Raw genomic sequence first — 17,285 nt, 5'->3', positions numbered from 1 at the left:
GAATCTTGAGTATACTTTGTATGGCTCGCAGTCACATAAATGTAATTTTTCCTAAACCTTGTAATTTTCTTTCTTTTCTCCCCCCCCCCCCCAAAAAAAAAAAAAACACAACTCTCCCTCACCTTATAGTTGTCAGTCATTGTTGGGGTTATAGTGACCTGACCTGACCTCCAGAGGTCGCCCTGGTCACCTGACTTCCTCCAGCCTGCCGTGACAAATATATCGCCCTCGTCCTGTTTATAGACAGTCAGAGAGCCTGCATCCTGCCCACTGAGATGGTAATAGAACCGTAGGCAGCGCGGAGCGCTTGGGCTGTACAGCTGGCTGACCAAGAGGGCGGTATAACCAGCTGGCTGGCTGAGAACCTCAGCATAGACATACTGACCTGTTTGGTTCATTCATGTGATGTGAACATGGAATAGAAACAGGAACACACATTTAGGAGTATATATGTATACAAAAACAAACAAATTTTCCTAAGAATGGATTCTACTAAAGAAGTTCACGACTGTTATGATGTAACTTGCAATACCTACAGCCAGACAAGAATATTAATGTGAAAATGATTGACATACAGCAGTACAGTAGCTACACGTGTACCCTACAGAAACGAAACAAAAAAATAAATAAAATAAACAAAAAATGATTTTTCATCATATATAAATTCAATTTGCTTCTAAATTATTTGATATTAGGTACTTATTAAAAACAAAGGATCTTCAAGAAAAAATGCACCAAAAAAAAAGAAACAAAATTGCAGAAAAGAGAGATTGCATTAGGCAGGATAGATTACACAAGTGATATGCTATGAAAGCACACACTTATTAATAATCATCACATTCATTTGTTTTGCAATTGTCACAACACAAGGCAAGCATTCACACGATCATTAATTGCACAGAGTTCAGTAACTGCACTTGCGTATGGTAAGTTCACTGAAGGAAATTTGTACATGATAGCAAGTTACATTATATGTAGTGAAAATCAAACCAGGAGGGTGTTTCATAAAGCTGTTTGTAACATTAGGAACAACTTAAGAATGTCTGGTGATCAGTTATTGTGCTGAATTATGGAAATTCTGGTAAGTATAGCACATCAGAACTGATCACCAGTCATTCTTAAGTCGTTCGTAACTTCACGAACAGTTTTATGAAACAGGGCCAGGTTTTTCTGATCACATGACACAAACCTGAGTCAGTGTTGGTGGTGTGGTCCACTGCAGGTCCCACACCTCCCTGCCCTGACCCTAGTGACCAGTCAAACTCATCACTGATGTCATCATTGGTCCAGTCACACAGTCCTGTCTCAAAGTCACACTCCACTGCAAAGTAAAGTATCGTGATCTCAGTCAAAATTGTTGTCCCCAATTGAGACTAAGATTATAAAGTGATTGTACGCTCATTCTCAAGGGCAGTCAAACTAGTCACTAATGGTGCTATTTATTTCAGATGCACAGGACTGTTTTCCACCGTTTTCAAATGAAAGGAGAAGACAAAAGGTCATATCATTTAGAATCATATTGCATATGATTGTTAGTCCATCTTAAAGACAGTCAAACTCACAAGTCACATGGATGTGTCATGAAGAATTACATCCTTTAGGTATAAAACATTGTAGCTAACATTTAAAAAAACATTTACACATACGAGTTGCCACAACCATGTATTACATTGCAAGTGAAGTTCCTCTTAGTGATCAACCCACAATTGCTGACCATTAATGATCAGTCTCACTGGACTGCTCAAAGTTGCAGTCAACTGAAGAGTTTAAAGCTCAGCCATAAAGGTGAGCACATGATTTAAAATTGAAGATTTGGTCTGCCAGGGCCCTATATCACCATGTGTTACAAATGTTTGTAAGTTCACCCCACCAACAAGTCAAACCCAGTGTTGAATGCATTGTATGAGCTCAAACAGTTCAAATTTACAGCTGATAAAGTAACCAGCAGCCATGCCTTACACAGAGTTCTTAAAGTTTGTTCATTACATACAATACGTAGTCAGTATCTTAGCAGCCAATGGTATCAATTCCCTATTCAGTTGTCAGATTTGTAAACCTTTTTTAACCAATCCATACCTGTGTACAAATTGAGACACTCTGAATTACAAGATACAGTGTGATTCCACGATCCATACTTGTAATAAATTATGGCTTTAACAATAAAATAAAGACACAGACCAAATGTGGTACAAGAAACAAAGCAAGGATATTTCACTTCTTCTGTTGGTCGAAAAAGCCTTTATTAACCTTACAGATTGTTATCAGATTGCCTTGTTTGAACAATTCAAACAGGAAAATGTACTTTCTCTTTATTTTAATGCTTATCATGATATAAAAGATGGCATGAATGTGCAATGCATATTCACTCTTGATGGATGGTGTAAGTTTGATGCACTCACTTGATGCAGGACAGTCTCCAGATTCAAGACTGACATCATCGATAGAGATATCACCCAGCCAGCTGGGGCCAATCACACCCTCTATCACCAACTCATAGCCAGCTGTGGACGTGATGATATGCTGCCCTCTACGCCACTCGTTGGCCTGCGTTCTTGACTTGGTCCAAATCTGTTACATACAAAGATCAAACAAATGAAAAGTTACATGAAAAAAACAGAAGCTTTGAAAGGAAAACTGCACCAATGAAGACAAATGAAGGCAATGTCTGCATAAGTATGCATTGTTTCCGCCTCTGCCTATTTTCTTCTCTTTTCATTGTATTTTCACCTTTGTTACATCATTTGAATTTGTCTGATTATTGCTCATTTGATATGTAATGATTGTTTGTAGGGGGTCATTTCCTATAAGCCTCTTGTGTGCTTTTTATGATCCATCCATTCAAAATATATACAATCATGTAAATTGTAACAAGGCAATTGTATTTTGATTTTTGTAGGCCTATATGACCCCGTTTACCGTGCGGGGCTGGGCCGAGCCGCGGCCGAGCCCAGCCTCAATTGCCAGGCCGAGCCCCGCAATTTTGTCCGTTTACACTGCTGGGCTCGGCCGCGCTTTTAATTAAAACATTTCAATATTTTGTCGTAGTGGCGCTCTGCTTGTAAACAAACGCAATTTGGTATTGTCTGGTTTTCAGACCCTTTGCCAACTGAATTCCGTGGCGACGAAGTCGCCGTTTGGGCAAAGGCCTTTGCCGAAGGAAAGAATCCTTTGCAGGACAAAACCACCTTAAACTATACTAGTTTTCGACGTTGAGGGGGTTAATATCCTGAATAGCGAAAGATACAGACAGAGGGTTTGGAAGCCAGACTAAAATTGGCCGTGCAATTGGCCGCGCATTTGGCCCAGTTTGCGTTTACACCAAGAAAAGGCCAGACTCGGCCGCGGCCAAGACCACCTCCAGAGCGAGGCTAAATGCGAGGCCAATTTTGGCCTCACATTTGGCCTTTTGTGCGATTACACTGAAGCGGGGCTGGGCACGGCCGCGGCTCAGCCGCGGCCGAGCCTCGCACTGTAAACGGGGTCTATGTAATGTTTTGACATGGAAATGAATGAAAACAGATCGCACAATACTGTAACATGGAGTACAAAAAGGGGGAGATATCCATCAGTTGTCAGTGTTAGCTGTGATACAGCCTGATCTATATCTAAAAAGAAAACACACAAACAAGAAACCCACAACACTTTCCAAGTGGGAGCTACAAGCTTTAAACCAATTAAGGCATGATAGGTGCAGAAGCACCATCAAACTTACCAATCTCTCGGTTGATCCATCCAGCATGTAGAAGTTCAGACTACCGATGTCACCGCCAAACATATGGTAGTAAAAGGAAAGGCAGTAGGGTTGACCCCTGGTTGACCTCAGTGGCCCTGACAACAGCCTAGCAGTCTCTCCAATGAGTCTAGGAGAGGAGGATTCTATGTATGCATAGTACCCTGGGGAGAATGAGGAGTAGATTGGTAGAGATATGAATGATACAGATAAGCATTACGCTAAAACTGAATTTGAATTGCAATCAAAAACGTATTAGCATTAATCAGTCAAAAAATGTTACTCGATACAGTGTAGTAAAATATATGATCTGGTGGAGAAAGAAATTACAGATCATGATACCTGTAAGTCTCCTGCTCCTATGATAGGTGGCAGACAGAACATAGCAGAAAACAGAGGAGTGAGTTGTATGTGTTGTCCAGAGATGAAAGATGGAACATCTGTTAATTGGGTCATAATTTCAACACACACACACATAAAACCTCACATGGTGTGTCATGTTTTTGCTGAAGCATATAAACATATATCATGTGCCTCTTTGGCATATTACTCCTGTACATCATCAGCAGACAGAAAAGAATACATTGTATGCATCTTAATTACTCAAAGAAGACAAAAGTCATCAACAATATACCTGCAATCAGTTGGGGATGGGGAAGATCAGCCTAAATGATCAATGTACACTTGCTCAAAAGACACTGATTAGGCATTAAGATTAACCACATACTGTACATGTAAACACAAATCAATAAGATTAGTATCCTTATTACACCTTTAAACTCAGTGGGGCAAATTATCTTTTAATAGGGTCCAATTTTTTTTCTTGAACACAACGACAAACAGTCAGCTATTGGGGGGGGGGGGGGGGATGGGGTGGACAAAGGAAGAATCTACAAGTCTTGGTTACCATCTCCTGTTGTGTGGTCAGTGGCAGGGCCAGTGTAGGCAGAGGGTGTGCTTCCCTTTCTGACCACCCAGTCAAAGTTGTCACTGCCCACGGCCTGTGTCCAGCCACACAAACTGCCCGCTGAGTCACTGGCTCCAAAGTCACATGTCACATCTGTAGTGTGATGGACAAAGCATGAATGTAAACATATATGCAAGTAAATGACTTCATATGTAAAACAAAAGTAGTTGATCAATAATTGGTAAAAAAGTAAACAATCAAAAGCCATTCATATCATTTTCCTCAATCACTAGCAGTAAATATCAATGCATTGTATATTATCCAAAGCAACCATTGAAATAAGCAACTTTAAATTCATCATGTCATACCTTGAAAATAATACCTTGGAAGTGGGCTTAAAGTTCCTTGGACACCTATCATTTGCTCAAAACTTAGTCAAAAGCATTACATTATTGAACATGCCCTGTAGTCTGGATGAATAATTGCACAAAACATTCCATTAAGCCCAGGCTGGAGAAAGATTTGAACTGCACAATAAAACCATAATCCTGCTCGGATCTTTACTCTGTGACGGCTGTCATCTGTAGTGCATCATGTTCAGACACTTTTGTACATGTACTTGCCTGCATTTTAATTATGAATATAGAATCAACATACTGATTTGCACTCCATAACACTTGTGACAAAATTGAACTTCACATATGCCATATAGCTATAACATGCAGAAAGCAATTAAAAAGAATGTTGAAAAGAAAGATTAGGAAAGGAAATGTGGTAAAGTAAAAACTCAAGCTAAGCATAGAGACCTCAACCAGAGAAAATTAAAAATCTTAGGAAAGAAACGAAAGAGGTTTTGTTGCGTTACCATCAGTGTCCGCACAGTTGACAAAGGTGATATCATCCAGTGCTATATCAGTGGTCTGGGAACTATCATCAAAGCCTACACCAGGAGATGCTTCAAAACGAATCTAGAAAATGAAAGATTAGTCTTGTCAGAAGGCTTTCACACTGAAAATGAGTGTAATAAAAAAAAAAAATAATGAATTCATCCAATTTAAATCCATTCATGAAAAATCTAAAGAGAGAAAACAAAACAAACACCAAAGAATCTACTGTAAAAGCTGGACCATAAATTTAGCATGTGACAATATCGCAAACGGACAGGCATTAGTGCACTAACGATAGCCTGTGTCAAAATTGTGAAAACAGCATCTCACGAAGATGTCTGTGACCTCATTCGTGAAAATACCTGTACACAAAAATAATTACAGCTTTCACAATATCTCAAGTGAAGACTCTTAATTAAGCTACAATTGAATACATGTATCTTTAGCACTTTATCAGCGATCTACTGTATCATGAAACCAAGTACCATCATGATGGCCTTCTTATATGAACATCACTTTTAACACTGCCAATGCCATCCCTGCCACCATGTCTGCAGTGGCTGCAACAATTTAACCTGTCAATCACAAGAACCGGGGTGGCATGTTTTATCCCCATGAGGAATCACAACATTTTAGGGTCAGAGGGTTAAGATGGCAACACAATACCCCAACTCACATAATACTGGCCAGCATTGCGAGGTCCCACAGCCAGAGTGCCCTGATTCCACTGGTTGCCATGGTCACCAGACTCCACCCACGACCCATCCAACAGGTTGTTGTCGTACACAGCGGCTGTGAGGGTGCCAGCCTGCCCCCCTCGCATGTGGTAGTAGAAGGACAGTTCACACCTACAGTGAGTATTAGGGGTGATAAAAAGTCATGGCATATACTGTATTATAACATACCCTATGGCTGGACTGTCCACCAATGACATATGGGGGTATCATAGCCAAATACCCATCAGCACCACAATAAGCCTTCTCATCACAGTTTAATTGCAGAGGGCACGGAGAGTTAATCCTTTACAACATATCATCTGTTATCATCGATATCAGCATCTTTCTCCTCACGGCAAATTTTGTCCTCTATCATAATTTCTATGAACAAATTCAACAAAAGCAACTGATTAGTATTTACAAGCACTGCTATTAGTTGCTCCATCATATTTCAAACTCCTTTGTTACGGACTGAAGCTTTCCTTCCTTCATTTACTAAAATACAGCTTTGTGTTGTCTACTTGCTTATACATCACTGCATTTACGTAACTATGTGGCTAGTTCCTATGTTTAGAATTGTATTTTGATGATTTTGTTATTGTTTCATCCAGAAATATGTACTTCATTTGGTTGCATCATGAAATATGACGAAAAAACTCAATTTTATCTTGTACTCTGCTCTCACCTTTGTCCAGTCCTGCCGAGCTGGGGTGGACTTATCAGCAGTGCGCTCACACCAAAGGTTCCTGACGCGCTGTCCACAAACATGTATGAGCCGGCAGCTGTTCCCAGCGTGTGGTCAGTAGAGGGCGCTTTCCCCACAGGGGCGTCACTGGCCGCCGTGCGATGCCACACGTAGAGACCATTGTCAAAACTTGTCCATCCACACGTGTCGCTCTCAAAGTCACAAGCGCCTGTGGAAAGATAAGAAAGCTGAGATAACTTAAGTAGTCAGGTTAACTCACTCCATCCCACTATTTATGTCAGTATCAGCCATTTGCAGTCATCAAAAATTTTGTTACAAGGCTTCTTAGAATCCTATGTAACTTTATTATACCTGACCTTTTCCATGGTCACTCACCTGACCAGAGTGCCACATTCATGTTTTCACTTCATTTGCATAAGGTTTGTACCTTTATAGGATCTTGCTGGATTTGATGCACAACTGATTCCAGTGATAAAATCATTTGCCTAAGTTCCCATTTTGATTGAAGATCAATTACAAACTTATTTGCTCAAGTCAACTTCTGTTAATGATTTTTTTTTTCAATAGATATCACACTGGAGGACGAGAACTTGGCACTGAGTGGGAACTTACAAGTAGGCAAATTGGAAATTACGACTCAATAACAGTTCATAGAAAAACGGAAAGGAGGAATAGATAAAAAACTTGAACATTACCAAAACCAAAAATGTACTTCATATCACTTTTTGGGCACAAGAATCTCCCTCTCATATTCTTTGTGGTTGATGTCTCTGTCATTGTAAAAGCAGAAGGTCATCCAGGCTGCTTATCAACCCCCAACATTAAGGCCCTTCTGCTTCGTACATTGTAGGTCCCAAGTTGCACTCTTCCTGCTTACCACAGTTTGCTTCATCTTCAGCCAGGGGGCAGTCTGGTGAACTATCACATCTCATGTCTATGTCGATGCAGGAACCATCCTGGCACTGGTAGGAGTTGGGTGGGCAGGGAGGAAGGGTTGTCACGGCAACGGTAGGCATGGGCGTGGTCACTGATGGAAGAGGGGCTGACTGGAAGGTGCAGCCGCTGCTGAAGCTGGTGTCATCGATGGCAATGTCGCCACGGATATCGCTTCCACGAGTCGCCTCAACGATGACCTACGGAGGAAATTTGGGAGAAACACATTAAGCCTCCCTCAGAGTATGGGAATATCTTCACTTCCTGTACAGCTTCAACCGTTGAGGACGGACTGAATTTACTACAACACGCATTTCCCATAGATGCCTGCCTGAGTATACTTGGGATGAGTCTTCAACGGCTTAAAATGACATATTATGAAAATGCATACAAAGTTCTCACAAAACAGTGTTCGATATTACATGCTAAATTACTGAAATGAACAATACAGGCATTGTAAGAAAGTTTGATATGATACGCTATTCCCTGTATGATACTGCACAAGTCTGATACATGATGTAATTTGAGGTTGCCAATTCTTAAAAGTGGATTGATATTCATGGTGCATGAGTATTACTTGAATCTGTGAATGGAACAGATTTAGGTACTGTTACAGAAACACACAATTTGTAAGCAGCAATTTTGGCACACTCCTGTCTATCGCTGTGATTCTCATCTGCAAATTTCAATGACTTGCTATGAAATTTTCTTTCAAATCCCAACTCAAAAAGAATTACGCAAACAAAATATATGAGATGATGGTTTTGCCCAGTGGCGTGATATGGAGTAAAAGGTTTGGTAAACTTATGGCTCTCTCCACGTACATGCATACATTACATTTTCAGGTTCTTACATTAAACACAAACTAAATTTTCTACATATGTCAAGGGTTAATCTAGAGACCAACTTTCAGAATTTCCTACGTACAACCTCTACATGTATATCATTTGCCTGCATTTGGCTTGTGAGGAAATTAACTTGTCTTGGCAGCTACAAGTGAACTTCATTTTGGTTTATTAAGGTTCTATCGTTCACAGTCATGTACATACAAAACACTGTAATAATACATAACATATATTTCAGACAGGTATATGTAGCATGGTTATAAGGTGAACTTGGTATAAATTTACTTAAAAAACTGTTGGGCTTGTGATAACTTTGACTACAATTGTATTCTAAACTTTTTGAAACTGAAATGGAAGACACTTAGGGCAAGGCAGGTACAAATTTGTAAGAGTTCTTTGTCAAAATAATGCTGTAGATGGAAATGAATGGTATGAGACAACTCAAGCATACAGAGGCGGGATTAGAAAAGTATGTTTGGCTAACCTGGAAAGGATTACGATTGGTGAGCACAATGTCTGCCCTCTCGTAAAAATCTCCAATCTCTCCGACCCGTTGCCATAGCAACGTTAGGGGACCATTGATGATTTCTCGGGTGTAGATGGACAACGAGTTGATGTCCTCACCATACATGTGGTAATAGAAGCGGAACTCACATGTGGTAGCGGCAGACTGGGGGATGGGTTGGAGGATGGGGCTACCAAGACGTGCACGGTCGCCATGGTTACCGTTGGATGTCTCCAGGTAGAGGTAGGTCCCTTTAAATAAATAAATAATAGTGAACTTTTTATCAATATTACTATTAATATGATGAATATAATAATAATAATAATAATAATAATAATAATAATGATAATAATAATAATAATAATAATAATAATAATAATAACAATAATAATAATAATAATAATAATAATAATAATAATAATAATAATAATAATAACAATAATAATAATAATAATTGCATTTATAATATCAATAATAACAGTCATGAAAGACACAATTACCAATTCTATCATTATCATTAACCATATTATCATTATTAACCATTACTACTACTCACACTACTTTTACTGCTACTACTACTACTACTACATGCAAGACTGTATGTGAATTTCTACCGCATATACAGTTTGTACAATGTACATATTGTACACACAGAATCATGATTCCTCCCACAATCACCATTAACTTCATCAGGATCACTTTTATCATACTCTGTAAAACTGTTTATTATGAGAACCATCATTGCTATTCAAAGTTTGTAAGTCATTGTTAGGAGCATCTTCTTGTGCACCCATCTAGGCATCACCCTACCGGTCTCCAGCCCCGTGGTGTGGTCTCTGGTAGGACCGGTCCAGGAGGAGGGGGAGATCCCAGCAAACCGGTACCAGTCCAGCTCATCATTGGTCAGCTGCTCCCAGCCGCAGATACCAGCCTCAAAGTCACACTGTTCATACAGCTCTGTGGACAGAAGGACGGATGTCAGTAAATTAAAATAAAGGGATTGTATAGTTTTGGTTGAGACCTGACTTCAGGTTTCAAACATTTTTTTGGTTGAGAAAATGAGAAACCTCTTATAAAATATGAAAAGCTTGTAACTCCAAAAGGAATTCAACTCTTACATGTATTTGGTTTTGAAACAACAGAGATATCCAATAAAGAGCAATCCTAATAAAAGGTGGGACCCAACTTTATTAAGATTTTTTTTTGTTTTACTTTGTTTTAGGATGTCTCAGCCATTCCAAAACTGACTTTCATCTGATAAAATTTGAATTCCTCGTAGAATGGTATGATCTGTATCATTTCATAAATGGTTTCTTGGTTTCTTGCAAAAAGATAAAAGCCCATCTTCATCTCCACCAATACTATACTATCCCTTTAATATGTGTTTTCATGCATAGGCAATACTACACCTATAGAAGCTACCCTAGTAAAACGATTACTGTAAAACAAGGGATATTTGTATGCATTTTAATTTCACAAATTTCGCAAGCGCCGAGATTCGCAAAATTAAAATGCATGCAAAAGTTCTTGTCTACACTATATGCATTGAATGCCAGTGGCAATTTGCGAAAATTTAATGCTGCAAAAAAGGCCGTTGGCTCCAAGTCGCGAAAATGTCATGCCTCGAAGGTATCATGTTTTACAGTAACATATCATTCTAAAATGTTTATCTTGACAATGTTGAAATCTCCTTTTGTTTACTGAATTTCACTTTGTGTATACAGTACCTGTGAAGGCAATGCTAAATCTATAGAATCTACACCAGCAAAACGATACCATATTATTCTTACAATCACTGTCCTGACAATATCAACATCTCCTTTGATTGAATAAATTCCACTTTGCCAAATCGCAATAAAGCAAACATTAACAAATCATATGTACACAGATTTCTCACCACAGTCAGTTTCATCTGAGTTGTCGCCGCAGTCATCGCTGAGATCACAGATCCGAGACGCATCGATGCAAACCTGGTTGGCACACTCAAACTGTGAGGAGCTACAGGGTGCAGAGGGGGCTGTATAACACGAATAAATAATATCAGACTTATTTTCAGGCACTCCATTGATTCTGAATTGATTGCTTTAAAGTGACAAATTTATCTTCATCAAAAGGCATGGGCCATACTTTTGGACATTTTGAAATACATGCTGGAAGGAGGTAACACAAAGTAACAGAGTAGACTGTGCAGTCACGCAAATGTGACCCTGCATCAAAAAAAAAAAAAAAGTCGCCAGACATGGATTTTTAGTTAAGGGCAGATTCTGAAAGAGCAGCCTCTGAGCTTTAAAATGATGTATAACTCAATACAAATGGACTCTCCTAACCTATCTAAATATTGGCATGAAAGCACACACTCTGAAAAACTGTGTACTGAGAAAAGATGCTCTCAAGTATAGTGTCTTTATTCAAGCACTTAATCTTACCAAGCCGTGCTCTGTGCAATGAACAGGACAAAACAGGATGTAGAACTCCATAGCAACAACACTGAAGGGATTATCAGATTCAGCTGAAATTGAGCACGCTCTGTTGACACATTCCATCCATGCCTAACACCAACTTTCAAAGCAGTAGCATCAATCTTTCAAAAGGTGTTACAGTTCAGAGTGAAGAGTTTGTAAATTTTTTTTTAAAGAAATGTAAAATACATAACTAATCAAAATCTTCTACAAAAACATGTTTAAAAAAACATACAATTTCCCATTTGTTATATGCTCCCAACATAAGGATATTGAAGAAGCAGAATTGCTCTGTAAGAGTATATGTAAAACTCGAGACTGACTGTGTTGACCCATTTCACCTATTTTGAGTCCTCACGTAAAAATTGGTGTGTGCAACTTTTTGTTGGATTTGTGATGTGAGGTCACAAATTATGCAAGAATAGGAAAAATAACTGTGCACACAAACCTGGGTAGCCACAGCCACTGAAGGTGATGTCATCGACTGCAATATCACCCAATACATCAAAGGAGCGAATAGCATCAAGATGAATCTGAGATCAAGATAAAGAGAAAGATACGGTCACGCAGGATTTCTTTTTACACATATACTGAGTCATGCAGGATCACTGTATGTATGCACACAGCACTAAGTAATCTATAGTAGATGTGAATACACTTCATACATATACTGTAAAACGAGGAATGTTCGCATGCATTTTAATTTCGCGAGAGCCAAGATTCTCGAAATTAAAATGCACGCGATAAGTTCATACCTACATGTACACTATATGCATTGAATGCCAGTGGCAATTCGCAAAAATTTCATGCCACAAAAAAGCATGTCGGCTCCAATTTGCAAAAATTTCATGCTGCGAATATATCGTGTTTTACAGCACATGTATATGGCAACATTGCACTAGTTGACAGTGTGAAAATGTAAATTCATTACAACAGATTTGAATGTGTTAAAATGATACTTCTGTCCTGAATATAAATTGTGACTGACTAGCTAAATTTAACATCCACTAGTGTGCCCTTTCCAAATTGGACCTACAACGCAGTCACATGTTAGTCAGTGCAATCAGGTGCACCAATACCTCAGTGCAACAAAAAGGTCATGATGACACTAGGGATTAGAGGGTCGGTAATCTCTGGTCACTGAGAGTTCATTTACAAGACATTGTTGCTAATCAGTGAGTAAAGCACAGTAAGGGTGGTTCATGTGTGAATCATATGTGGATATGTGGAAAATGTGTGGATCATGTGTGAATCATGTGTAAATCATGTAAAAATCACGCTGGGATCATGTGTGGATCATGTGAATAAATAGTTATCATGCCAGCTATGGATCTCTATTGAATGTGTTTAACTGCCACATTATCATCATCTGAGTGGATTTGTTTAAACTTACATTTTGTACATTAGAGCAAGGTTTTGTGAGGAGCATGCTGGTTCACACATGTATTGCGATTCATGGCTTTTCCCTGATGATCAAGTAAAAAGCTTTGCAACTCGCCCCTCCCACCGAAAAACTTGGAATTTAGTTGGTTATCATCCAGCACTTGATGCTTTATTGGGTCTTCAAGTATTAGGAAAGCTTTACGGCTGTTTGCAGGTTTGCATACAAAAAGTGTGCATACAAATTGAATAGATGAGTGTTTTTTTTTAATGGTCTATACACTGACTGCTGATAAAAGTTTGGCAAGTTACTGCTGTGTGAACAGGGGGCACAGATGGTGTAGGTGAATTGATCCAGAGAAGTGATTCTTAGTAGTACCCTGAACATTCCTTTCACACGGCCGACACCCAGGTCGACTCTGTTCCACTGGTTGCCCATGTCTTCAGCTAGGTAGATTAGCAACGTCTTGGAGAGACCAGATCTCAGGTATACACCAAGACTTCCAATGTCTGCGCAGAAAAGAAATATTGTGCCATGAATTTTCAAACTTTCATGTAAAAAAAAAATAAATAAGTAGAGGAAGAGCAAATGTGACCCGCTACAACAAAATGATCCTAAAGTCGGGCGCGGTCGATTATTTGAAAATTGCATGACATAATTCCCTAATCTTTCTGCTTTGAATTGATATATAACACATCTTATAAAAATAATCGGCTGCGGAGATATCGATGTTTAAAAGAGAGCATGTCGAGACGTCTGGGAAATCACTGTTTCGAGAAAAGCGCCCTAAAAGTTTTCCTTTTGACGCAATCGCGATCAAGGGACACGCAAGTCAGTTTTCAGCTCCGGACAATAGAAGGTATTAAAGCCCTAGCAACCCCCGAAAAGTTCATTCAAGCACAGCGTCGGCGGTCTCCTCACCGACCAATCAGTGACCAGGATGTGAGAAACGGCTGAGCATAGAGCACCCCGCCTGCACGCACCAGTCGACTGGGCAGTGTGCGAGCTTCACGCTTCGGTTAGCAGCAAGCAGCAAACTGAGCAATGAGATCACTCTTGTCGTTGTTAGGGGCGGAGCCTATCTGTGGCGCTCAATCCAAATTTTCAAACCAGTTTCTGCTTCGTTGAAACGCAAAAAAACATGGCTCAGAAAACGCTATTTTTTGGTCTTTCCTTTCATCATTTTGCTTCAAAATTTCGACAGATGATAGAAGACATGTCAGACTCCAATAATATGTCAAAATCAGAAAATTGTACGTTTTGAACAATTTTAATGCTCTGACTTCAAACTCGATTTTCACGGCTTCGACCGTGCGCGACTTTAGGACCTTTTTGTTGTAGCGGGTCACAAATATTTCACCCTGATAAGGACTACATGTAATTGCTAGCACAACTGATAGTGTCTATCACAACTGATAATTGTCTAAATCTTAATTTGATATAGCTGTTCAAAGGAAATAATGTTGACAGACGAGCAACATCTACACCTGTACAATAGGTTTTCTTAAACTCAGTTAAATGAGGGAATCTTCCATGGGTGAAAGCTGACTTCTGTTTTCGTTGGATTGAGGATCATGTATGCTAGCAGCTCTACGTTGCACATCATGTTTAATTCCTTCAGTACTTTTCCCCTCATTCTAAACTATCTAGATTAGCTGTGCACGAGGTTGCCTTTGTCAGTGTAAGTTCCTGCTGGTCTTGTCTGCTAAGACAGCAATCTCATCATTTTATAAGCTAATACTAATGTTAAAACAGTGAGATGTAATACATGATTAACAGTCACTTTCCCCAGCCTCTTTGAATTTCATTGCTTGATTTCATCATGCAGTTGTTGTTTTTGTCATCTCCTAGCAATAAAACAGGGCAGAGATAAAAAAAGACACATGAGTGGCTTCATAAGAAGACCACCACAGAGTTTAGTGGAGGAGTGCGATCTGCATCAGACATAGCCTTTTGTCAAGTCTCTCTTGCTATACGGTGAAGAGAGCCCAGCCAAGTGGGGTTGCGCGAGGGCCTTTTGAGATCTGCTCCGCATCCTTTTGTCAGCCCTTTGAATTACCAAATTTTGCTCCCCGATTTCGGGAGCAAAAGTTGACCAATCAGCGTGCCAGTCTGCTTGAGCCCGATATGTATACCATGTATGCACGCCACAGACCTCCACAGGTGGTCAGTGATGACTGCAAACAGCCAGACAACGCAGTGGATATGGGGAGCATGCCATTCCATTGGTCGACAGGAACCCATTAATATGACTATTCAGTAGGGTTCCTGTGGTCATGAATGATGATGTGTGAAGCAGATCTCAACAGGCCCTCGCGTTGCTGCGCTCAGCTAGGCTCGCTTCTCTTGCCCATTATAGCCATCTTACAGCGAGAGAGTCTTGGCAAAAGGCTACCCTAGACAGTGAGTCAGACTCAAGTCAAAGGGCGTAAATACTCAACTTTGAGTGATAAATGTCATTAAAACCAAAACAACAACAACAACAACCAGACCTGTGCCATAGAGATGAACCCACAGCTGTAGGAAGCAAGACGGACTGGAGTCATGGAGGTATGGTGAAACGAGGATAGCTTTACTGTAGCCTGATCCTGTACTGGAATCCACATACAGGTAGTGCCCTGTGGGGGTTCAAACAAATGCAAACAAAATGCACAAGAGGTTGTACATGTAGGTACAATGTGTATTGACACAATTTCAAGGACATTATACAATTTTACATTACCTTCATACAAACTGTATATACACATTTTGATCTCTTGCAATTGTGACATTGTCATACAGCAGACTTCATTAAGACACTATTTTTCAAAATATATGCAAGTTTTATATTGTACTACTTTCTTGTGTTTACATGGGAGACAGGAATCAATTGAATCAGTTTGAAGGGATGCAGGTCTGTAGATGATTATCATTTTGGTGGAAAAGCCTTGGAGATGCATTAGGAAAACATCTTCATGGGAATCCTGTATGACAGAAATACAATGTAAGTGGACTGTTGGAAAAAAAACCCATCAGACTTTTATTGTGTGAAACAGCCAGTACTCAGTTGTAACCTTTCCACGTTCAAATTTGTAAGATGACATCTACACTGGGTCTAGGCAATTATCCCCTGGGCAATTACCCTGGACTCTTCCCCTGATCCCAACCCTAATCTTAATCCTAACCCTAACCCAAACTCTGAACCCTAACCCTAACCCAAACCCTAATCTTTACTCTAACCTTATCACTAATCAGCATTTATCCAGGGGTAAATTGCCCTCTGGGAGGCAATTGCCCTGATACGTCTAAGCCAGTTTAGAGAATGACACTGAAGAACTCGCACACGAAACATCTAGACTCTAGGACATATCACTGCAATTGAGAGAGGACCATTTCATATGCAAATTATGAATACACACAAAAAAATAAGCAATCGTACCCAGTGACGTTCCTAGGGTGTGGTCATAGCTAGGACCGGTGTTGTCAGTAGGCGTGGCTCCCATACCCATCATCCATTGGAAGCCCCCATCACTGGAGTCTGTATAGTTACACCAGCCTCCTTCAAAGTCACATGATCCTAAAGCAACATAGTGGCAAACAAAACAAGCATTGACTACACATGACAAACACATTTGGACATACCTTTGGACATGGCATTTCATGTCCGTTGGATGTTTTTACACAGAGGTGTTATTTGACATATCAAATCTTTTGGGGAAGTTTGTCTGAAGTGGTCAACTAATCATTCTGCACAGAAAGAGGCAAAATTCTACATCACTCTGATGAACATCTGGGGGGTGTTTCATTAATTTAGTCAGCGCTGACAAGTTGTGAGTCTCTGACAATTTCAGCAAAATCTGTGGATTTGATTGGCTGAGAAGCTCTGGTCACTGACTGTTACCATGGTGATTGTCAGAGACTGACAATTTGTCAGGGCTGACAACTTTCATGAAACGGTCCCCAGATAATATCAGTTGTGGAGGAATCACAATCTTTGCAGTCATTTCAAGTCAGACTGAGTGTAAGATAGGACTCTCAGGACCTATGGATAAAATCATGATATGGGTGGTTATAAATATTTTTTTTTCCAGAAATAAAAAGCAGCAACACAAAACAGTATATAACTTAAATGAAAGGTATAGGTGAATGACACAGTCGTGACAGTTCTTTACATTTGATCATCTAGAAAAGCAGCTAATCTCATAAGTTTCCTGTTGAACATTGCTCCACCAAATAC

The 17,285-nt window shown here is 39.7% G+C and overlaps 1 protein-coding gene across 1 annotated transcript in view; it reads right to left on the bottom strand.

The window, feature by feature from the left end:
- Positions 1 to 17,285, bottom strand: part of LOC139718796 (MAM and LDL-receptor class A domain-containing protein 1-like) — a 146,700-nt gene that overhangs the window by 42,293 nt on the left and 87,122 nt on the right. Inside the window, exons 85-100 of the mRNA XM_071630260.1 lie at positions 16,488 to 16,625; positions 15,562 to 15,687; positions 13,448 to 13,578; positions 12,137 to 12,221; positions 11,127 to 11,246; positions 10,040 to 10,186; positions 9,209 to 9,480; positions 7,824 to 8,079; positions 6,926 to 7,154; positions 6,201 to 6,372; positions 5,503 to 5,605; positions 4,638 to 4,790; positions 3,713 to 3,894; positions 2,400 to 2,568; positions 1,190 to 1,321; positions 123 to 385 (exon numbers count right to left, since the gene is read on the bottom strand). Of these exons, the coding sequence (XP_071486361.1) occupies positions 123 to 385; positions 1,190 to 1,321; positions 2,400 to 2,568; positions 3,713 to 3,894; positions 4,638 to 4,790; positions 5,503 to 5,605; positions 6,201 to 6,372; positions 6,926 to 7,154; positions 7,824 to 8,079; positions 9,209 to 9,480; positions 10,040 to 10,186; positions 11,127 to 11,246; positions 12,137 to 12,221; positions 13,448 to 13,578; positions 15,562 to 15,687; positions 16,488 to 16,625 (2,678 nt within the window). The remainder of the gene's footprint in view (positions 1 to 122; positions 386 to 1,189; positions 1,322 to 2,399; positions 2,569 to 3,712; positions 3,895 to 4,637; positions 4,791 to 5,502; positions 5,606 to 6,200; positions 6,373 to 6,925; positions 7,155 to 7,823; positions 8,080 to 9,208; positions 9,481 to 10,039; positions 10,187 to 11,126; positions 11,247 to 12,136; positions 12,222 to 13,447; positions 13,579 to 15,561; positions 15,688 to 16,487; positions 16,626 to 17,285) is intronic.

The sequence above is a fragment of the Diadema antillarum genome, unplaced genomic scaffold, assembly GCF_040938485.1.
Source record: "Diadema antillarum isolate AM-2024a unplaced genomic scaffold, OU_Dant_1.0 scf00000099, whole genome shotgun sequence".
NCBI classification, from domain to species: Eukaryota; Metazoa; Echinodermata; class Echinoidea; order Diadematoida; family Diadematidae; genus Diadema; species Diadema antillarum.
The sequence above is the reverse complement of the archived record's forward strand: the minus strand, read 5'-3'. Positions and strand labels throughout refer to the sequence as shown.